The sequence below is a fragment of the Macrobrachium nipponense genome, chromosome 6, assembly GCF_015104395.2.
Source record: "Macrobrachium nipponense isolate FS-2020 chromosome 6, ASM1510439v2, whole genome shotgun sequence".
NCBI classification, from domain to species: domain Eukaryota; kingdom Metazoa; phylum Arthropoda; class Malacostraca; order Decapoda; family Palaemonidae; genus Macrobrachium; species Macrobrachium nipponense.
The window spans coordinates 115,205,791-115,229,536 of NC_061108.1; the positions used below are offsets into that span (position 1 = coordinate 115,205,791).

At 38.9% G+C, this 23,746-nt stretch overlaps 1 protein-coding gene across 1 annotated transcript in view; it reads left to right on the top strand.

Annotated features, from left to right (window-relative positions):
• The window catches only part of LOC135216612 (X-ray repair cross-complementing protein 5-like), a 243,632-nt gene that overhangs the window by 30,220 nt on the left and 189,666 nt on the right, over positions 1-23,746 (top strand). The window contains 1 exon segment of the mRNA XM_064251992.1: positions 22,344-22,459. Within this exon segment, the coding sequence (XP_064108062.1) occupies positions 22,344-22,459 (116 nt within the window).

A 23,746-nucleotide genomic window follows, 5' to 3' on the forward strand; every position in this document is an offset into this window, starting at 1 on the left:
ACAAGTGGAACCTCCAGACCTCTTCCCGAAAGGACAGATCTGCTCAGACAACCCCACTTCGAGAGGTATCACAAAAACCTCCCCGCTCTCTCCCTGATTGCCTTTCGACTATCAAAAGACTCGTCAGAGCGAGAGGCTTTTCACGGAAAGCTGCCAGCGCAATCGCCAGAGCCCGCAGGTCCTTCAATGTTGCTGGTATATCAATCGAAGTGGGAAGTCTTCCGTAGATGGTGTACGTCGAAGAAGCTGTCCTCTTCCAATACCTCTGTGACCAACATTGCTGATTTTCTCCTCTTCCTGAGAGAAGAATCACGTTTAGCTGTATCGACTATTAAGGGATACAGGAGTAAGCTCTCTGCTGTCTTTAGAAATAGGGGCCTACAGATAATGGAGGATAAGGATCTTCATGATCTTATACGGTCCTTTGAGACAACCAAGATTAGGACCTCACGTACACCTAGTTGGAATCTTGACGTAGTCCTCAGATTTCTTACGTCCGACAAGGTTGAACCTCCTCATCAAGCCTCTTTTAGAGATCTGATGAGGAAATGCATTTTTCTCTTGGCCCTCGCAACTGCCAAGAGGACAAGTGAACTCCATGCATTGGATTCTCATGTCAGATTCAGAGGAGACTCTGCAATATGTTCTTTTCAGCCATTATTTCTGGCAAAGAACGAGAACCCTTCTAATCCCTGGCCCAGAAGCTTTGAAGTTAAAGGGAGCCCAGAAGCTTTGAAGTTAAAGGGCTTTCTCCCTTGGTAGGGAAGGAGGTAGTAAAGGTCTCTTGCCCTGTCAGGACGCTAAAGTTCTGTCTTCAGAGGAAGAAATAGCTTAATGGTTGCCAACAGTCTCTCTGGTGTGCTGTGAGGGACCCGAAGAGACTCATGTCGAAGAAAGCCCTGGCCTTCTTTGTGAGAAGTGTGATCTCTGAAGCGCATGATAAGTGCCATGAGACGCCTTCAAGCAGCTGAGAGTTAGAGCGCATGAGGTGCGAGACGTTGCGACTTATTATCCTTTCATAAGAAACATGTCAATGAAGGATATCTTAGCTGCCATGTGCTGGAGATGCAACTCTGTTTTTGCCTCCCATTACCTGAAGGATGTCAGAGTAACCAACGAGAAATGCTTCTCTCTTGGTCCGTACGTGTCTGCGGATGCGGTGCTGGGACAGGGAGCTGATACTGATCCTTAATTAGTTAATTAGTTTTTAATTATATGGTGTTGTGTTTTTAAGGTGGTTGAAAGGATTTTGGGATAATTCCTTTCAATCTTAGTACTAACCGGGTGTTAGGATCAGGTGATCGGGATCGGTGGTGTGGCTCCTTGAGTATGCCATTAGGCAAGGTGTTTTGTTATTTAAGTGGATTAGCACCCATTGACAAAGATCCTCAGGCTCTGTCGAATAAGCGGATAAGACCCCATTGACAGACCCACAAGAACTCTTAGCCATAGGTCACTACCTCGCTGAGGCTCTTGAGGCGAAGCAGACTCCTAGGCAGTAGCCATGAAGTCTTCCGCCTAACCAGGTAGGAACCAAGGTTTCTTATGTTTACCTACAACGTATGTTGTTTTTCTGTCTATTTCAGTAGTTAGCTGTCTCTTGCCCACCACCAAGGGTGCCAATCAGCTAAGTATATATTCTGACAGGGGAGTTGAATGTAAAAAAAATGATATTGTTATGATACAATAAAAGTTTGTACATACTTACCTGGCAGATGTATACTATTAAATGACCCACCCAGCTTCCCCTCAGGAGACAGTTGGAAGAGAAAATCTGATTAGAAAACGGGAATGGTTCCTAGTCCTGCCACCCAACGGCAGGGCGGTAGATCAACCTGACCTACCTGTAGCGTGTGCCGCGAAATGTGAATTTCTGTCGTGGACAATGGAGTCTAAAGTACTAATATATCTGCCAGGTAAGTATGTACAAAACTTTATTGTATCATAACAATATCATATTTCCAAACTGATAAAAGCTACAACCATGGGTTGTTTTTTGTTGTATTCTACATGAAATTGCACACATTTTCATATATAAAACTTTATTTAACTGCTAATTTAAAATGGTGCAAACATTACGACAATCTGACGAAAAAAATGTCTGATTTGTTTCGGAAGAGTCACCGCGAGGACGTAAGGAATTTTTTTTGTTTTTTTCATAAATTCACCATAAATTGAAATATTGTGCTAGAGACTTCCAATTTGTTGCAAAATAAAGGTAAATGATTGAATATTACTAGAATGTAAGAGTTTTAGCTTACAATTGCATTTTCGACCTCTCGGTGGAGTCAAAGTTGACCGAAGGTTGATATTTGGAACTTATCATTTGAAAATATTTCAAACTGATAAAAAGCTACAATCATGGGTGTTATTTGTGGTATTCTACATAAAATTGTGCACATTTCCATATATATGAACGGCTAATTTAAAATGGTGCAAACATTACGACAATCGGACAAAAAAATTTCTGATTTTCCGGAAGAGTTACCGCACGAACGTAAGGAAAAAGAAAGTTTTTTTAATAAATTCACCATAAATCAAAATATTTTGCTAGAGACTTCCAATTTGTTGCAAAATGAAGGTAAATGAGTGAATATTACTGGAATATAAGAGTTTTAGCTTACAATTGCATTTTTCGACCATTTCGGTAGAGTCGAAGTTTGACCGTAGGTTGATATTTTGGCACTTATCGTTATTTATATGAAAATATTTAAACACTGAAAAAAAGCTACAAGCATGAGGTGTTTTTGTTGTATTCTACATGAAATTGCACACGTTTTCATATATGATATTCCATGTAACGGCTAATATAAAGTGGTGCAAAAATTATGTCAAAGTGACGAAATAATTTCTGAGATGTGTCGCTGATGTTTTTTAGTGCGAGAAGAAAGAAATCCGCGCTTGCGCGCCTGGGTCACGATTGTAAACAAAACAACGCCTTGATCCGTGAGCTCCCAGCATCCCCAAGGCGCGATTCAAATGTTTTCGCCTAGTAAGCCTAAAACTATTTGTCCGCGAATTAAAAAAAAATTTTTTTTTTTTTTTTGTCGACGTACCATACGTCCAATCGGCACCCGACACAATTTTCGTCGACATTTATATGTCCAATCGGCGTTAAAGGGTTAGAGTTCATTTTTGCTCCTTTTTTTGTCATTGCCTGAAGTTTAGTATGCAACCATCAGAACTGAAAAAAAAAATATATAAATATTGGGATATATGACAGCGTGAAAAAAATATTTCATATATAATTGTATACAAATCGCTTTGTGAGCAAAACAGTTAAAGCTAACGAGTTAATTTTTTTTAGTTGCATTGTACACTAAATTGTGATCATTTTTGGTATATAACACATTGTAAAACGATCAAGGCAACACAGAGAAAATATTATCACAAAATGACGCATGAATTCGTAACACGCAGACTTAAAAAAAGCTGTTTTCAAAAATGCACCATAAATAGAAATATTGTGCTAGAGACTTCCCGTTTGTTGCAAAATAAAGGTAATTGATTGAATATTACTAGACTGTAATTGTAACGGCTTACAATGGCAGTTTTCGACCATTTCGGTCGAGTTAATGTTGACCGATGGACGAATTTTTTCTATTTATCGTTATTTATATGAAAATATTTCCAAACTGATAAAAGCTACAACCATGGGTTGTTATTTGTGGTATTCTACATGAAATTGCACACATTTCCATATATAAAACTTTATGTAACGGCAAATTTAAAATGGTGCAAACATTACGACAATCAGACGAAAATATTTCTCATTTTTCTGGAAGAGTTACCGCGCGAACGTAAGAAAAACTTTTTTTTTTTTTTTTTTTTTTTTTAAATAAATTCACCATAAATCAAAATATTGTGCTAGAGACTTCCAATTTGTTGCAAAATGAAGGAAAATGATTGAATATTACTGGAATATAAGAGTTTTAGCTTACAATTGCGTTTTTTTACCATTTCGGTGGAGTCAAAGTTGACTGCAGGTTGAAATTTTGGCACTTATCGTATTTATATGAAAATATTTCAAAACTGATAAAAGCTACAACCATGAGGTTTTTTTTGTTGTTGTATACTACATGAAATTGCACACATTTTTCATATATAATACTCCATGTAACGGCTAATATAACGTGGTGCAAAAATTATGTCAAAGTGACGAAATAATTTCTGAGATGTGTCGCTGATGTTTTTTAGTGCGAGAAGTAAGAAATCTGCACTTGCGCCCCTGGGTCACGATTGTAAACAAAACAACGCCTTGATCCGGGAGCTCCCAGCATCTCTCAAGGCGCGATTCAAAAGTTTTCGCCTTGTAGGGCTATAACTATTTTTCCGCGAATTTTTAAAAAAACTTTTTTTCGTCAACGTACTATACGTCCAATCGCACCCAACAGACAATTTTCGACAACGTTTAATAAGTCCAATCAGCATTAAAGGGTTAAGAGTTCATTTTGGCTATTTTTTTTCATTGCCTGAAGTTTAGTATGCAACCATCAGAAATGGAAAAAAAATATTAAACATATATATATTGGGATATATGACAGTGCAAAAAAATAATTTCATATATATGTAATTGTATACAAATTGCGCTGTGAGCAAACGGTTAAAGCTAATGAGTTAATTTTTTTCATTGTATTGTACACTAAATTGCTATCATTTTGGTATATAACACATTGTAAAACGATCAAGGCAACACAGAGAAATTATCACAAAATTATGCATGAAAATTCGTAACATGAGGACGTAAAAAAAAGCTGTTTTTCAAAAATTCGCATAAATCGAAAGATTGTGCTAGAAACTTCCCGTTTGTTGCAAAATGAAGGTAATTGATTGAATATTACTAGACTATAAGTGTTGTAGCTTACAATTGCAGTTTTCGACCATTTCGGTCGAGTTAAAGTTGACCGAAGGACAAATCTTTTCTATTTATCGTTATTTATATGGAAATATATCCACAAATGATAAAAGTTACAACCATGGGTTGTTTTTAATTGTATTCCACATGAAATTGCGCACATTTTCATATATAAAACTTTATGTAACGGCTAGTTTAAAATGGTGCAAACATTACAACAATTGACGAAAAAATTTATGATTTTTCTGGAAGAGTTACCGTGCGGACGTAAGGAAAAAAGTTTATTTAATAAATTCACCATAAATCAAAGTATTGTGCAAGAGACTTCCAAAATGTAGCAAATTAAAGGAAAAGTGATTGAATTTTACTAGAATGTAATAGTTTCAGCTTACAATTGCGTTTTTTTACCATTTCGGTCGAGTCAAAGTTGACCGAAGGTTGAAATTTTGGCACTTATCGTTATTTATATGAAAATATTTCAAAACTGATAAAAGCTACAACAATGGGTTGTTAAATGTGGTATTCTACATGAAATTGCACACATTTTCATATATAAAACTTTATGTAACGGCTAATTTAAAATGGTGCAACATTACGACAATCAGGAAAAAAAAATGTCTGATTTTTTTCGGAAGGTTTAAGTTACCGCGCAGACGTAAGGATTGTTTTTTTTTTTTTTTCCATAAATTCGCCATAAATCGAAATATTGTGCTAGAGACTTCCAATTTGTTGCAAAATAAAGGTAAATGGTGGAATATTACTAGAATGTAAGAGTTTTAGCTTACAATTGCGTTTTTCGACCATTTCTGTCGAGTCAAAAAAGTTGATCGAAGGTTTGATATTTTGGCACTTATCGTTATTTATATGAAAATATTTCAAAACTGATAATAGCTACAACCATGGTTATTTTAGTAGTATTCTACATTGAAATTACACCACAGTTTCCATATGTAAAACTTCATGTAACGGCTTATTTAAAATGGTGCAAAAATTACAACGATCGACAAAAACATTTATGATTTTCGGAAGAGTTACCGCGCGGACATAAGGAAAAAGTTTTTTTTCATAAATTCACCATAAATCGGAAATATTGTGCCAGAGACTTCCAATTTGTTTGCAAAATGAAGGTAAATGATTGAATAATACTAAATTATAAGAGTTTTAGCTTACAATTGCGTTTTTCGATCATCGGTAGAGTCAAAGTTGACCGAAGGTTGAAATTTTGGCACATCGTTATTTATTTGAATTAAAATATTTAAAAACTGATAAAAGTGCGAGAAGAAGAAATTTTGCGCTTGCGTGCCTGGGTAACGATTGTAAACAAAACAATGCCTTGATCCGTGAGCTCCCAGCATCCCCCAAGGTGCGTGATTCAAAAGTTTTCGCCTAGTAGGCCTATAACTATTTTTCCGCGAATTTTAAAAAAAAAATTTTTGTCCACGTACCATACGTCGGTTCGGCACCCAACAGGTAATTTTCGTCGACGTTTAAACTCTGACTCCCTTCCCCTCTGCCAATGCTATGCCAATACATATATCAAACTGTCATTTACTCACCCGCCCACCATTCCTCCACGTGGATAAAAAGACTGGGAATCGGTATTTTTAATTAATCTAATTAATATTTTGAAAATTAGTATAAGGTTAAATAATTTATTTATACTACAAAAAACAAATAAGTCATATGTAAGAGAGAGAGAAGAGAGAGAGAGAGAGAGAGAGAGAGAGAGAGATGTTATTGTTACTGTTTAATCTCATTAAACTTAATATTATTTGTAAACTAGTATGTACTGCATATTATTATTTTGCCATAAAATGTAGTAATGTCCTGAAAGATACACTTATACATACATTTCCAGCCCAAACTCAGAGGGCGAGAGTTACCACTAAGACATACTATCTCGTGTGGCACAAAAGAGAGAGAGAGAGAAGGGGGGGGTGTTATCCTTATCTAAAAAGACTGAAAATACTATCACTATGATTTTGAAAATTAGTTATATTACTATTATTACTATTATGCAAAAATATTAATAAACATACACTTGTACCATAGAAATTCTCATATCGGTAAGAGAGAGAGAGACAGAGAGAATTTACGTGATCATTAGAGGGGAACAGTTGTTGGACCCCAACCAACTCGGCTTGCTACGTGGAGTTCATAAAGTAAGATGCCGGGTAAAATGCATTTTCTTTCATTCTTACATAATTTTTTTTATTTATAAACTAAAATCTTGCTAATTCACTTTAGTATTTTCTTTAATGATTGATATTATTGCTGTTTACATTAATATTGATATTTGAAAATCAGTAAATCATTTATCATCCAAAACATACATGCTCTGTAAAGAGAGAGAGAGAGAGAGAGAGAGAGAGAGAGAGAGAGAGAGAGAGAGAGAGAGAGAGAGAGAGAGATTTTCGTAGTATTTGTAAAATACTTTCACATATGATTTTTGTAATTACAGTTATTATTATTATTATCATTGTTATTAACATTACTATTATCATATGAAAATATTAATAAACATTATACATAGTGTACCATAAAAATCTTTCATCAGTAGAGAGAGAGAGAGAGAGAGAGCCTTGAGTTTGAAAGAAAGATGCTTGAAGACTGGGATTTCCTTCATTCTTACATAATTTTTTAAAGTTTATAAAACTAAATCTTACTAATTCAATGTAGTATTTTCTTTCTAAAGTGATTGCTTTTTACATTAATATTAATATTTGAAAATTAGTAAATAATTTATCACACAAAAAGCATACATCCCTGTAAGAGGGCAAGAGAGAGAATTATTAGTTATTATGTGATATCATTTAATTTTATTAAACTTACTAATACAGTATTGATCAATATTAATATTTTAAAATTAGTAAATCATTTTTGTATCATAAAAATGTATTTAAGCATGAAAATAACATCAAAATGCACTAATTAGTGATTATTTATCGTCGAAAAATCCCGCGAATAGGCAAATTCACCGCAAATAATGGGTAGACATGGTCCAGAGAAAAAATCCGCGAATCCGAAGAATGCGAATACAGGGGCCCACTGTATTGGCCAACCCTGGAGATTCATGCATTCTGACTTATGAGGATTTGCTACCGGAGTAATTGAACACGAAACGAGAATCGAATCATATAATATTCAGTACAAGAATGTTATTGAACGAGAATCAGATTCGGTTGGACTGTGTAGGCTTGCCAGCTGCATAATCCAATATTGTATGTATCCTCATATTATCGTATTCTAAATGCTAATGTAGTGGTCATATTTTGGTTCAGCTGATGGCTTATGTGAGTGACCTCGCTATTTAACTCAATTCTTGGCCGAGGTAAATTGAGGAAGTATAGTTATTCCCATAGCGCTTCTTGGCTCTGATTGGCTGGCTCGGTCTGACGTAACTCAGCTCCTCCCCACCTATTCCTTGCTTTTGCCTTGCAGTGATCAAGAGGTAAGGCGGTTGTTTAACTATGACATTTTAACAAAGCTGATAATGGTATCTTCGTTATCGTAGTATGGCGTTTTCAGCAGTTGAGGCAGACGAATTTTCCATCAGTAATTACAACATGCCTCATGTCAATTACAATTACAAATATAATTACCAGTTGCATACCAAATTAAATTTGTAAAATTTGATATTAGATAGTTTAAAGATTTACACTTAAAATTACCTTGGAAAATGTATATTGATTACAATTCAATGGAATTACAATTACAAGCTTGCCGTTAACACATAGCCCTACTTGGTGTTAGGGGAGGAGACATGTCCTAGACGGCAGAGATGCCGACTAGTCCAATTCCTTCACTCCAGATGCAACCATCTCATTGGTTCTCAGGCAAATGTTCTGTATCCTAGTTAGCATAAATCAGTATCTTGATACTTTACTTATATTGGAACGAAGTCAGTGTTCGTCTCACGACGTAATTTAAGTGCAAATTTGATTAATAAGTCTCATTGGAACTAGTCTTTTCCCCTCTGTTAAGAGTTTGCGCAATTTTCAGTGATTCCGTTTGTTTTCACTCTTTCTCATCAGTATTACGAGCTTTACGTATTTATCTTTGTCAGTGTGAAAACAACAGTAATGAGCTCTTTCATGCTAGCTATTTTCTTTTTACCACAGCTGTGTTTTGAATTCACATAAAGCTTGGAGAATTTTATTCATGTTGCCAATACCCGTAATATTACCTTACCAGCTTCAGCTACATTTATAACATAAAAACAGTAAGTGTTTACTGTCGTACGTGGTTTGAATACAATGACGGATGTTGCTAGGATTCCATCATATTAGCAAACAAAGTAGTGTCTCATTTGATTGTTCATATGAAGGCTGTATGCAGTATATATCGTCAAGATAATACTTAATAACCTTAGAAGATGGTGTAAAGTTATGGAGGTGAAGTAGATGATTGTGATTTCGCTCTCTCTCTCTCTCTCTCTCTCTCTCTCTCTCTCTCTCTCTCTCTCTCTCTCTCTCTCTCTCTCTCTCTCTCTCTCTCTCTCCTGTGCCTTCCATTTACTTTCCCCCTTTCATATTCTCTTTTTTCATCTCACTTTCCACCATCTAACACCTTGATTCATAGTGCAACCGAGAGGTTTTTTTCTCCTGTACACCTTATTTTACTGTCAAATTCCTTTTTCAGCGCTGAATGACCTCATAGTCCCAATACTTGGCCTTTTGGGCCAAAGTTCGTGTTAAAACCATCTCACTGCCTTTCCGGCATCCATAAGAGGGTTCTCTTGAGAGCGCCTCTTGTGCTGAGCAACGGTCTTTTGGAAATAAGATGTCTCCTCGATGGTCAGTTTCGTGTCGTCGTCGTCATAGTGTCTGGTTTGAGCTCAAAGTTTTCTTTTTTTTTTTTTTGTCACGTACTGAGGAACTTTTACCTTGTCCGAGAATCTTATTTGGTTTCCCCTAGGTGCCCATCTCTTTCCTTTCTCCAAAGTGCAGTTAGTTTCTTCTTGCGACTGGTTCTTCATCGCTTTCGGAGCTTTCTATTTGGGGCTTCGTGTCCAAGGGCACAAAGTATTGCGGATGGATACCCTTTGGCTTTCAGGAGGAATTATTCGGTGTCTGCGATCATGTAGGCCGTTATTGTAGAGTTGGTGTGGATTTTCAGTTTTCTTCAGAGAAGGGTTACACGCTGGGTCCTGTCATTGCAGTAACCTAGTTTTATAGCTAGCTTGTTATCGTTAGGATGTTAAAAGTTTAGGTAGTCAGTGATAGTCTGAATGAACTCGAGTGTTTCTGTTGATCAAGCTTAGACTGAGTGTATTGTTCCTTTGGAGGCCCTTGAGGTTAGGCAGATCCCGATGGTCATGCTGGAATAACTACAACTTCATCAGCGCAAGTCATCTGCGTTATGGGAGCAGTAGCAAGGTCCTGCAAACTCAACTTCTCCATACATGTGAGGCTAGATTGCCACTTGGAGGTTCCTCCATACATGAGAGGCTAGATAGCTACTTAGGAGGTCCACTGTTTCCCCTCCATACATGAGAGGCTAGATAGCCACATGGGAGGTTCATCATTTCCCCTCCATACGTGAGAGGTATAGAATATCACATGGGAGGTTCTGCAGACTAAGGTGGTACCTTGGACATGACACTGATGGTAAGGTACTTCCTCTGTAAGCATCTTTACCTACTGAATGGGACGACCACATGAGGAGAATTGTTTTTTACTCCATGAATAAGAAGTATAGATTATCACATGGAAGGTACTTAAGACTCAGAAGGTACCTTAGACTCAACACTGACATTAAAGTACTTTCTTTGCAAACATCCTCACCTACTGAATTAGATAATTAGGTGAGGATACATACATTTATTCCTGGTAGGTTGATTATGAGTTACTTGCGTATGTTCCGTGGACAGGTTGGGCTGAGTTAGATTGATCCCACCTCCTTTAAATTTTGTTAATCCGCTAATTCAGTTGTTTAGGGACTGTATTGCAATATGAAGTTTTCATAATAAAACTAATATTGTAATAATACTTACCTGAACACCTGAATGATTCCCAACCTCCTCCCCACTTCAATTTTATAGTGAATGATTCAATTGAGGGGGCAAGCCTCTGGTGGCAGGTATTTGCAGCAGCGTTGCCAATGGGAACACAGGTAACTCATATGACTAGATTTTACCTGCAGCGTTGGTAATGCTGACTGTTAAAATTACCCACTTAGTGGGTAAATATGTGGGGATATAGTTCGGGCTGTTGCAGTGACCAGGGCTAATTCAGGTGTATTACAATATTAGTTTTATTATGAAACTTCATGTTCTTAAAAGGATACAAAACTAATACTATTATATGGATAACCTTTATCAACAACTGGTTCAGACTTAATGCATGGTAACAAACTTCTTACTCATCTGTTGGTAACCCAGTCTTTCTTTTGCCATAGTGTTATATTCATGTCTCTGTTTTCTATATATCCTCCCTCCTAAGGAGCGCGTGTCCTACATAAAGGTGATGGTTTGGTTGTTGTAGGAACAAACAGCAAATTTTTTTTCAGCATAATTTGTATTTTTTCTTAGGTACTCAAATCAGAGCCTTTACAGGCGGCCCTCGGTTAGCGGCAGGGGTTCCGTTCCTGGCCGCCGACGCTGAGTGATTTTAAAGCCTACGGCCACCGCACACCTTCTTTCGAAACTAGACCAGTCAAAGGCGCCATAATCCCTCAACGGCGCAATAAGTAAAATTATATTTATGCAGTATAGTACTATAGATTTTACTGTACAGTACTTTTGGGTGTCGAGAGTATGTAAAGATATAATAAAGTTTATACAGTGTACAGGTAGCTGTAGTGTTCAGGTTACGATCATTAGTCTTACGATAGTCCGATTTTATGAGAGATCAAATTACAATGGCCTAACTTTATCCATCTTCTAGATACACAAGTTCAATAACAGCAAAAGAGAATGATGAAGTATGGTTTTAACGTTATACTCGTTGCGTGAACGTGTACAGCCATGAACAACCGAACGAGAAACTACTTTTTTTTTTTTTTCTTTTTTTTTTCCTAATACTACTGAACTGGGATAACATCTGTTTGGCTTGTATTTCAATCATCGTACTACAGTACAACATTACCGTAGTTTGTTATACAAATGGCGTTATGTATAGAATAGAACTGAGATATCTTAAATGTAATAACTTTTATTCGCTATAGATCTGAGATCAATATAGATTAAAGATCAATTGGGACATATACTGTTAAATTTAACTAGTTATAACTAAAGCTGAGAAAACTGTTCAAGCTGCTAATGACTATTATTGTACATCGGCAACAAGGATAAAACTGCAGTAAACATATGCCATCAAACACAACCGTAGATAAAATTGGGATAAAATCATTTTAATCAAAACTACTGTGCTTGAAAGAACACTTTTTACTGTTGGTTTTTCACGCCGATATAGGATAAATAACGTAAAGTTCGTATTACGATGATATGAAGGATTATTGCGAACGGAATCACAAATATTTTTACGCAATAAAACACATGCCGCCATCGTAATATGTTAACGAAGAAAACAAAAAAAAAGTAGTTCACATTCACAACGAGACATTATTCAATAAATATTTCCACCTAAAAACCACGCTGTAATAAGGAAAAATAACTTTGTCTCATATAAGTCAAGTATCTAGATATTCGTTTATGCTAACTAGAAGCAAGAGCATTTGCTCAGATTGCGTTCTGGTGAAACAAACTCGTATTCATCAGCTGATTTCAAACCACAAACATTGGCCGCTCCGCGGAATACGGGCTTAAGTTTGCCGTAGTATTTTAAAATACAATAATATGAGAATACATACAATATTCTTGGATACAGTGAAATAGTAATGTATAACATTCTAAAGGGATTTATGGAAGAGATGCATAATTAGTAAAATAACACAATGCATTTTCCGGAACTGACGGACAAGAACGAACATGAAAAAACATCCCCTGACAACGTGGAGCGTAGTTACAAAGGCTGCCTTAATTTGTATCTTATTTCTGTACAAAAATGAAAATACCTTTACGTAATATATTTTCATACACATTTTAAACATAAAAGCATAAACATTTGAAAAATCGACATCGATCGCTAAATTTGCACTCTTTTTAACTCGATATTTTCGGAAGAGCGGGAGACGGCGGCATACAAGAACGAACTTGAAAAAAAACTTCGTAGTCAATAACTTGAAGGGCAGTTTCAAAAGCTGCATTTTATATTTCTGCACAGAAATAAATATTACCCTATTTGTAATACTTTCATACACATTTTAAACATAAAAGCATAAACATTTATAAATCGACACATCGATCGCTAATTTGCACTTTTTTTTTTTAAATTATATTTTGTTCATGAAACCTTACCTGACAGATATATATATAGCTATATTCTCTGAAGTCCGACAGAATTTCAAAATTCGCGGCACACGCTGTGTGGCCAGGTGGTAGTACCCATTTCCGCCGCTGGGAGGCGGATATCAGGAACCATTCCATTCATATTCATATTTTTTTCTGTCGCCGGTGCTGTAAACAACTGTTTGGCAGTACCTCCACCTAGGATTTTGAAACTTCATTAGCCACTTAAGTATCCTATTATTCTTTCGATTATTGACTTGGATTTGTGGCTAGGCATACGCTATCATAAGTTAAATTTTTTCATTGCATATGATGTCTGAAGCTAGTTAGCCTAGTTTTTCAGACTTTGTTGTCTGCATGGGGTAAGGTGAGGCTACCGGAACTTTCGGTAGACATTCGCTTGGTATATATGACGTTTACATGTTTTCTTTGCATAAAGATCAATGTAATTAGTGTAATGTGTGACTGATTACGGAAGAAGTAGGATTCATGTACGCATTTTAGAGCGTGTTAGAATCAGGGAGGTTTTCTCCACAGATAAACAGAAGTTAGAAATAATGAACCTCTAACCTCCTGTAGATTTTATTTTGCCTAACCCTGTGGTATGGCTTACGGCCTAGAAGAAGTGTCTGCGGGGAGGAGGTTACATCAAGTAATCTTAGAATCTAAAGTGCTCGCTCTCCAATCAGTGTTGTGAAGTGTAGTGCCCCTTGTGTTGTGGAGGGGGCGTCAGATCGGCCCCATAATGCCTCTAGGCCTGGACCTCTGTCGGACTCCCAGAACTCAGGGAGAGGGCATGTCGAGAGCCGCAAGAGGGTTACGGGGGCTCCCCACCGATCTGGCGTCCCTTCGGCAGGACCTGTTGACGCTTCCCAGGCTGCTAAAGATCGTGCACATGCACGAATCTTGAAGGATTGCTTCTCGTCCTCCGAGGCGTCCTCCTCCCGCAAGGGTTGGAGCTCTCGGAAGGACTCGCGCCCTCTAAGAAGCTTTAGAGAAGAGGACGCTTCACGTCCTCTCTCTCGTCAGGAGGGAACGTCAGATCGGCCCCATAAAGCCTCTAGGCCTAGACCTCTGTCGAACTCCATGGAAACCAGGGAGAGGGCATGTCAAAAGCCGAAGGAGGGTTACGGGTTTTCCACGCTGATCTGGCTTCCTTTCGGCAGGACCTGTTGTCGCTTCCCAGGCTGCCGAAGATCGAGCACGTGCACGAATCTTGAAGGTTTGCTTCTCGTCCTCCGAGGCGTCCTCCCCACACAGGGGTTGGAGCTCTTGGAAGGACTCAAGCCCTCTTAAGAAGCTTTAGAGAAGAGGACGCTTCATGTCCTCTCTCTCGTCACGAGAGAACGTACACGCTGATCTGGCGTCCTTTCGGCAGTAGACGTGAGGTATACTTTTTAAGATGAAAGAGTCCTGTGCCCTGTCAGGGCTCTCAAATTTTATTTACATAAACGAAGGAAGTAAGAGGTCCTTCGGGTAATTTATGGTGCTCAGTGAAGAGACCACATTTACCCTTTTCGAAGAATGCACTGGCTTTTTTCCTAAGGGACATTATTAAGGAGGCTCATTCATCTTGCCAGAAGAGTGATTTGAGCCTCTCGCGAGTGAACGCTCATGAAGTTAGAGCTGTTTCAACCTCGCTAGCATTCCAAAAGAATATGGTAATCAAGGACATTCTTGATTCCACCTTTTGGAGGAGCAACTCAGTATTCGTCTCCTCTCCTCATGGCGCTCCGTATACGTTATGTAACGTTCGCTTTACTTCGAAAAAGGATATTGTTCAAGCTGATAAGCTTGACGTCCGGCAAGCTGCTTTGCACAGTCAAACAACTTATGTCTCTGGTTCGGCATAAGAAGGGCAATTTAGACGTGAGGAAGCTTTTGGAGGTGCTCGACGTCCTACAAGTAGAGACGTTCTCCAGGACGCTCGGCAAGCACCTTGCGAGGGTGTCTTTCGGATGCTCGGCGTTCCTTTGCTGAGTGCGTTTCTGGAGATGTTCATTTGCATTACTAAGACGCAAGTTGTCGCACAGGCGGCCACTGTCTTTGTAAGAAGGTATGAAGGTCTTTAAGGCCCGTCTTGAAGACGAAAGCCATACGTCTTTCTTTAGTGTTCACACACTTCAGGAGCAGCGTGCGGCTCTCCAGGGAGACTCGCATGAGGACGTCCCTTGAAAATATTCAACGTCCTACGCAAGACGCGGCACGTCATAACATTGAGAGGTTGGCAAGGTCGCTCGCCAGGACGCCTCTTGGCGGGCCTTGCATGTATCAGGGCGCTCAACGAGATCCTCTCTGAAATGTCGTTTAGAACACGTGGTGTTCTCTGCACAGAAACGCTCGCAGCTAAGCAGGACGTTTTTTTTTGAGGACGCTTTCAGGACGCTAAGTAGGACGCTTTGAGGACACTCAGCAGGACGCTTATGAGGACGCTCTTGTGGACATTCGCCAGGACGCTTTGGTGGAAGCTCGGCAGGACGCTTTGCGAGAGAAAAAAGAGAACTTGTAGACGGCGTCTTATTGCTGTTCAGGACGTTTCTTAGGACGCTTGACGCTTTCTAAACGCTCGTCAAGAGGAGGTTCTTCAGGACTCTCCACAGGACATTCCTTTACAGAAATTTTTAAAAAAGATTCTGAGTTAGCGGAGAGACATACCCAAATTTTTTCTTCGATCCCTCTTGCCTCTTCATCGATTTCTCCGAGAATCGGGAAGATTATATACTCGGATTCCTGGGTGACTTCGGTCATGTTAACGGGTTTTTTTCCCCTATTAGCAAAGTGCTAATTGTTTTGGTCAAGTAAGGACGTTTTCCCCATTGTCAAGATACTAAATCGTTTGTCATTTAGGTGGGGAACCCCTCATAAATGGGGTAGTTCTCATTGACATAGATTTTAACGTTTCGTCATTAATTTTCAGAGGCTCATCCGGGGGGGAGTAAGAAAAAGACTTGTAGACTAGGTCCACCTTATGTCCAATATCATAAGAACATTGAACGGTTCTTTTTCGATCCTCGGTTCTCACTTGATGATCTCTATTCGAATATTACTCCCTTCTCTTGGCAAAGAGTAAAGGAGTTCTTTTAAAAAGTCTCATTCATTAGAACGTGGACAGTCGTTTTCCTTTCTTTCTCTCTTCCTCGTCGAGGAAAGATGTAGTAGAGAATTCGATGTTCAAATTACTACAATACTTACGTATTTTATCTTTGAGTCATTTTGCTAACGTATGGGTCAAGTCATATACGCATATCGTATTTACCTCTACGGATAGAAACCGAAAGAACTGTTGTTCTAATGTATTTAATTGACACTCCCTTCAACCTTCCAAGAGTTTTCGGAGTAAGAACAACTCTTAAGGTATTGTTACGACAACACCAACTCAGCTTCTGCATTTAGCGAATTCTGTTTCGTTTAATATGCCTGCTTGAGAGTTTCCTTTTGCTCGATAATATCATACCTATTCCTTCGTAAAGGGAGTAGCTGGCAACTCAGGCAGATAGTGCGAGACGGTGAATGAACAAGGCTGCTGTTACTGTGATTTACGCAGTACTGACTAGCTCTGTGACATGCGCGGTTGGTTACGTCTCTCTCCCCTGCGGGAATGGCTGACTAGCCGTCTCTCTGCCCTACAATCATGGATTTTAGCCTCGGGTTGAGGAAATTTCTAGTAATCATGAATGAACATGCCTTCCGTTTACTTAGAAAATTTCAACAAGATATCTCTTATACCTGTTCGGTGCGGTTTTACCGCACTGTAACAGAATTCTGACTGTAACAGAATTCTGTACGAGTCTACCGCGGCATAGCACTATAATAATGCTCTCCTGCTTATGCAAAGCGCAGCCTTTTTTAGGGAAGGAAGCAGGCTGAGTGAGGGAATGGATGAGTTTGCTGGGGACCATTTCCTCGCTGGAGAAGCTTGTTTTCCCCTGAATAAACAGCAATTCAGACCTCTACAGTTTTTCCTAACGGAGAAATTGGAATAACATCAAAGATCTAGTAATAATTCTAATTTTTCTCTCAACGGCTTGAGGATCACCTCAGGTGATAGCGAGAGGGTGCCAGGCATCCGAACAGAGGAACAGATGTCCTGGCACATTGTCTGAAAGAATTGGAAGCCAATTTGGTTGGCTCTCCAGTTCCTCGAAGAGTGAGTTTTGACCGAGTGGTCCAAATCATCTCGGATAATTTCTCAGCTCTCTCATAGCTCAAGAAGAGAGAGTTGGTTATGGGCTTGGGCACGGAACGTAACGATCCTCAAGAGGTTCGTTAAACTAGTGCACGTCCGTGCGGGTCTTCTCGATCGAAGGCAGCAACTACGACGTCTGAGTAATCCTCACTTAGAAGTATGTCGAAAGTTGAGGAGAGACTGAGGGCGTCCTTTCGTAAAGTTTTTCGTAATATTGAAGACGAAGAAGCTTCCTCTTAAGTTGTTTCCCTTATTCACGATCCTAGAGGATTTGCATTAGTCGCCACAATGTTGGCCTTTAAGAGGTTGGATTCACAGAGGTCATGTAATTCAGAGAGAATTGTCCAAAGACCCTTCCCGAGAGAATCGGTGTAATCTAACATCATCACTTAGTGAAGTATCTAATAAATCTCTCCTCTCTGAGTCTGAAGGCGTTCAGACTATCGAGAAGCGATAAGATCTTCAAGATTAAGGGCAGTCTCTTGGCCAAGGCAAAGCAGTGCTGCCTATTTTGCAGTGTACCAATCGGGAGGGGGCCGTTTCTGGAGATAGTGAAGGGAAAATTACTGTTTCTCCACCTCGACCTCTGTGAATTTCTTTATGGTTCTATCTTTCCGTCTGAAGTAGGAGATAAGCTAGAAGTCCTAACTATTGTAGAATATGCAAAATATGTTGTTGACGGCCTCCAGGCTCAGAGATTCGGTTCTGTCAAACAACAAAGCTTCACGATCTTTGAGGTCTGTGGAAATCTTGAAATTCTCTAGATCGAAGGTTCCGGCATGGAACTTAGACGTAGTCTGAGTTTTCTTTTGATGCCAAAAGCATTTCGAACCTATCCTTTTTGCGAACTTAATACACGTGACCAGAAAGGCTAACATTCTAACCGCTCTAGCTACGGCAAGGAGGGTTAGTGAGGTTTTAGCCATCATCAGAGGTTTTGGCTTTCAAAGGACATAATGTGGTCTGTCCTCTAAGCCTTCCATTCTTGGTAAGAATGAAAACCTGTCTAACCCTTGACCCGGAGGCTTGGAGACCAAGGGTAGGGCACAAATTATTGGGCAAGTGCATTAGAGAGTCCTGTGCCCTGTCGGGTCTCTCAAGTTTTATCTTGATAAAGCTATAGAAAGTCGAGGTCACGGACAATCTGCGGTGTTCCGTAAAAAAGACCAGACTGTTCATGTCCAAGAACACCCTGGCATTATAGTCAAGGAGTTCTTTTAAAAAAGTCTCATTCATTATGTTTGCATAAAGATTTGAGATTTTTGCTTAAAAATGAATGCTCAAGAGGTGAGGGCGCGGCCTCGGAAGCATTTCAACAGAGCATGACACTCAGTAACATCCTGAGTGCCACGCTTTAGCGAAGCAACTCTGTGTTCGCTTCACACTCCCGACGGGATGTGAAGACGACATTTGAGATCTGTAAGTCGCTAGGACCATACATATCCGTAGATATATTATTGGGGGCAGGAAGCAACAAGAATCCTATCCTATAGAAAAGGGATAGGTGTCCTTTTAACTTTGAAGGGTTGGTCGCTTGAGGCGCGTTCCTTTTCTTTAGCCTAGAAGTTATGGAACTAACTTTGATAGGTTAGGTCAGGTGGTAGTTTTAGCTTCGTTGCCCTCAGAAGTATGGTCATATGGTCTAGTCACATTGTGGTCACGCCCCCGTTGACAGATCATCTAGAGCGCACCAGCATTACAGGTCTCTACCTCGCTGGCAACTCTAGTAAAGCAGAAGCAGACTTTGGTGACAGTAATCACGAAGTCGGCTATGCTAACAGGTGAGGAACCAAGATGTATATCATCTACTTAATTTAGTTTCCTAAAAATCCTATTCTGTCTCTTCCACCATCCGAAGGTGGGATTCAGCTATATATATATCTGTCAGGTAAGTTTCATGAACAAATGTTATTGTTATAATACAATTAAGTTTGTTCATACTTACCTGGCAGATATATATAATTAAAGTGCCACCCACCTCCCCTCAGGAGACTAGTGGCACTGATATATGAATAGAAAATGGGAATGGTTCCTGATATTCGCCTCCAGCGGCGGGAATGGGTACTACCACCTGGCCGCCCGCTGCTGTGCCGCGAATTTTGAAATTCTGTCGGACTTCAGAGAATACAGCTATATATATATCTGCCAGGTAAGTATGAACAAACTTAATTGTATTATAACAATAACATTTTCGGAAGAGGGGCAAGGCGGCGGCTTACAAGAAAAGAACATAAAAAAACATCGTATTTGATAACGTGAAGGACAGTTCAAAAGCTGCCTTTGTATCATATTTCTGTACAGAAATAAAAATGCCTTTCACGTAATACATTTTCATACACATTTTAATCAAAAGCATGAACATTATAAATCGACACATCCATAGCTAAATTTGCACTTACGTAACTCGATATTTTCGTCATAGAACAGCGTCAGAGGCATATATTTTACCCTAATACTTACGTAATAACTCTCCATAAAATTTGTTAATATAATTTGCTTAACCTTTATGGTCTGAACGGCATTTCTACAAGTGTATGAACTCGTTAGACAACGGCGCTGTTAACTGAAATTTGTGCCGTAAAGATACCTTTAAAATGCCATATTTTTTTTTTTTAATGAATATTTTTGACGACCGCCGTAAAACCGATTCGCCATTGAGTGATTGCGCCGTTAACCGCGGGCCGCCTGTAATCATAATCCTGTCTCAACCCCCCTGCATACTGATAGCTGACTCTCTTCTTACTGAGTGTCAGTGGCTATTGCCAGCGTGCAGTGAGAAACACTTATGAAGAATAACCCCAAAATTACTCTTAAAGAATCTGGGATATTTTTGTTTTTTATATATAGTATCTTATGTTGATCCAAGGGCCAAAAGTGAAGCGCAGTTTTCGGGATTATATTGTAGTAAAAGATATGAGCCAGCGTTTATTTAAATGCTAAGCCCAATTTTATTAGTGAAATCAGTCCTTGCCAATTTTTCTAATTTCATACCTTGTAGTGTTTATTTAGGCTTAGCCTAGTTGATTAATCAAATACAGTGAAGATGGATGACGAGGAGGGAGTGAAGAGGGCTAGGGAGGAACCTGTTAGAGGAAGAAGATTAAGAGGGAGGCAGAGAATTAGATGGTGAGATAAGTGAAGGGAGATATGAAGAGTAGAGGTTTGGTGGAGGATGATGTCTTTGATAGAAGGTAGTTGAGAAGGCGCATCAGGCAACTGACCCCTTAATATAGGGATAACAATGGGAAAGAAGAAGTAGTGTACAAATACAGTGGAACCTTGGTTCTCGTACATAATGCGTTCCGGAACTTCCCACAAAATGTAAAAGGAACAAAAACCAAAACAATAATTCCCATAAGGAATAATGTAAATACCATTTATATGTTCCAGACCCCCCTCCCCCACCAAAAAATTTTTATTTATTAGGAATAAAAACAGTTTTACATACAGAAAAGAATGAGAAATAAATATAAAATGACTATGAAATGAATAAATTTAACATTTAAACATCACTCTTACCTTTATGAAAAAAACACTCATCATATGGAAGACAGAGAGGAGGAGAGGTTATTGTTTGAAAGGGGAACTCTCTCCAGAAGGACTTGAAGTATCAAGGACCTATCTGGGGTTACTTCTCTTTGTTTTTTACTAGCACTATCTGAGGTTACTTCCCCTCTTTGTTTTTTACTGGCGCTAGGACCAGCTTGAGAGTTAACTGGGCCCCTGTCGCACAACAAAATATGTCCAGAGACATTTGTTTCTAGTGTTTCTTTAAAATTTGTGTGAAGTTAAACATGGCATTGTCATTAAACATGGAGACAGATTACATTTTTTTGTTGGGATGATAATTCTCCCCCAAATTTTATTACAATCATTCACATTTGGAAACATGTCCTTAATCCATGAAGTAGGGGGCACATTATGTGCCCTTTGTGTTCTGAATTTTTAAACCGGGCTTTTTTCTGGCCTTAAATTCACTAACAGCAGCACTTGTAGGCATTCTCTCCCACTGAGATCAGCATGCACTTCCTCCAACACTTTGCTAAGAGTTATTTCTTAAATTCTATGGTGTTTCTCGCCTTTTCTACAGAAGGGATAGCACTTGGAACTTTCTGGCTTTATGGCTTATTTAGCAGTTACACTCAAATAAAAAAAGCGTGAAAACAACAAACACAAAAGCAGAATGGGTCACGGAAAAAAGATGGGATGCCCATATGGAGCGTTTACGAGTGTACGAAAACTAAGGGCACTTACGTAATCAAGACAAAATTGTATAAAAAATCTACGAAAGCAAAAATATATAAAAGAGAGGCGTAAGAAAACCGAGGTATGACTGTAAATTTAAATCAGTTTGAGAAACAATTTGGTTTATGTTGTATTATGACAGCTACAGGCAATTATGGACAAAGTTTTAGAGGATAACTAATCTCTCTCTCATACAGTATGACTTTCGCATACTGTAGACAGTACTTAAAGTTATAAGTAATATCTCTTTAGCTTCTACATGCATAGATTTCTGTTTATTTTCCACTTATTCCTCATGATCTTTGTCCACCTAGCTTTTCAACTATTTAAAGTCTACTTTGCTGTTGTTCAACCTTGTTCAGAACTTATGAAGGTAATAATGTATGTTAAGAAAGAATGAAAAAATTTCCTTGGTATTTTTGGTTTCATTGTTTTTTATGTTTTAATTAATGCTGTGGTTTCTTTATCATTCCATTTGTTATTCTTTCTAACAATTGTGCCATGTAAATGTACATTGTACAAATTGTTTGTATACGTTATATTGTTCAAATGTTCTGTATTTTATTACATACAGTATATTTGAATCTTTTTTAAATATTTATTTTGGTTTGTAATTTATGACAGATGTTGAAACTACTCATGAGTTGATACATAAATTTTCATAAGTTGTTTAGAGGGTATAATCTTTTATTTTTCAGTGAAGTTAGATTCAGTTGGGAAAAAAGATTGTGCTGTTCACAGACTTCAGTAGTGAATTTAGTGATGATCAGACATCAGCAATAATTGCAGGCCTTTGCAATCAGGGTATCTCGCTTAATATAATGTGAGTATATTTGTATTAAATTTCTGTACATATTTATATGACAATGTATCTAAATACAAAGAAAAGCATGATACTTGGGTTTTAACACAGCCCAAGCTCTGAGGACATGATTATAAATGCCCAGTGACACAAGGTAACAAAATGTTGTAGATGAGGTAACTTAGAGCCACAAATAACAGCACAGATACCCAAATGTGTAAGTTAATCATCATCGTCATTTCAGCTTAATCCCCATTTGAAGTTGCTGTTTTTATTGAACCTTTTCTAGGTGTTTCTATCTAGTGACCTCCCTTCACCTCTATTGTTTGCCTCCTCTCTCATAACAATTGTGAAGCTTTGTTTTGATTAAACTTTTGTTCATACGCGAACAAACCTTCGGTCTTAACAATAGGATAATTTTCAAGTGCCTAGCAGGATCCAGTGAAAATCAAGAGATGAACAAGCAAGGAATCTTTTGAGATCTGCCAACGCTTGTGTATATCGTATCTTTCTGCGTCATCTGCGTCCTCTCTTGTGGATACATCTGAGGCTTTATTTTAGGCAGTTCTTGAGAGATTGGACTGTTTTGGAAGATAGGTTTGGTTTGCTGCCCTGTCGGCTGAAAAGGCTGTGAGTAAGCGTGTTGCATCGTCTCCCCCCCACTCCTGCCAAGAGGATGTGTAAGGAATCAGTGCTGTCATCATCTCCTCCATCACCTCCATCTCGCTGTGCGGCGTATCAGTGTGGGAGTGTTAAGGACTTTGCCTTTTCTTCGTCAATGAGTGAGGAGCGGCACGTCCGTGTTCTGAGAGTGTTAGTGTTTTGTACCCTTGTGCAATCTGCTGTGGCTACATCGTCCAATTCTTCGAGACACGAGTGTGTTGCAACCTCGCACCTGTGCATGTTGCTGATTTTTCTGTTTCTTCTGCACAAGGCCTATTCGTCATCGTAAGGATCTTAAGGTGCCTGTGAAAAGATTGAAAGTTTGGGAATGCGGAAGTAGTGCAGTTGTAGTGTTCGCCTCTCCCTCCCATTGATGCTGTTTTCGGGGTTCGACCCCGAGGAATTCTCGTTCTACGTCAAGAGTTTGAGATGCTTCTCCATCACATGTACATTCGTCTGTTCCACACAGAAACATTCGTCTGTTTCCACACAGAAGCTTACGTGAACATGTACGTGCGTCATCTATTGCGAGTGTTCATAGCGGTGTGGTTGGTTCATCACAGGAGTCGGCGCGTGGGCCTTCAGTTTCTTTGGCTGCTGGATCTACATTTGGTTTGCACGAGGAAGCCTGTTGGATAACGCCTG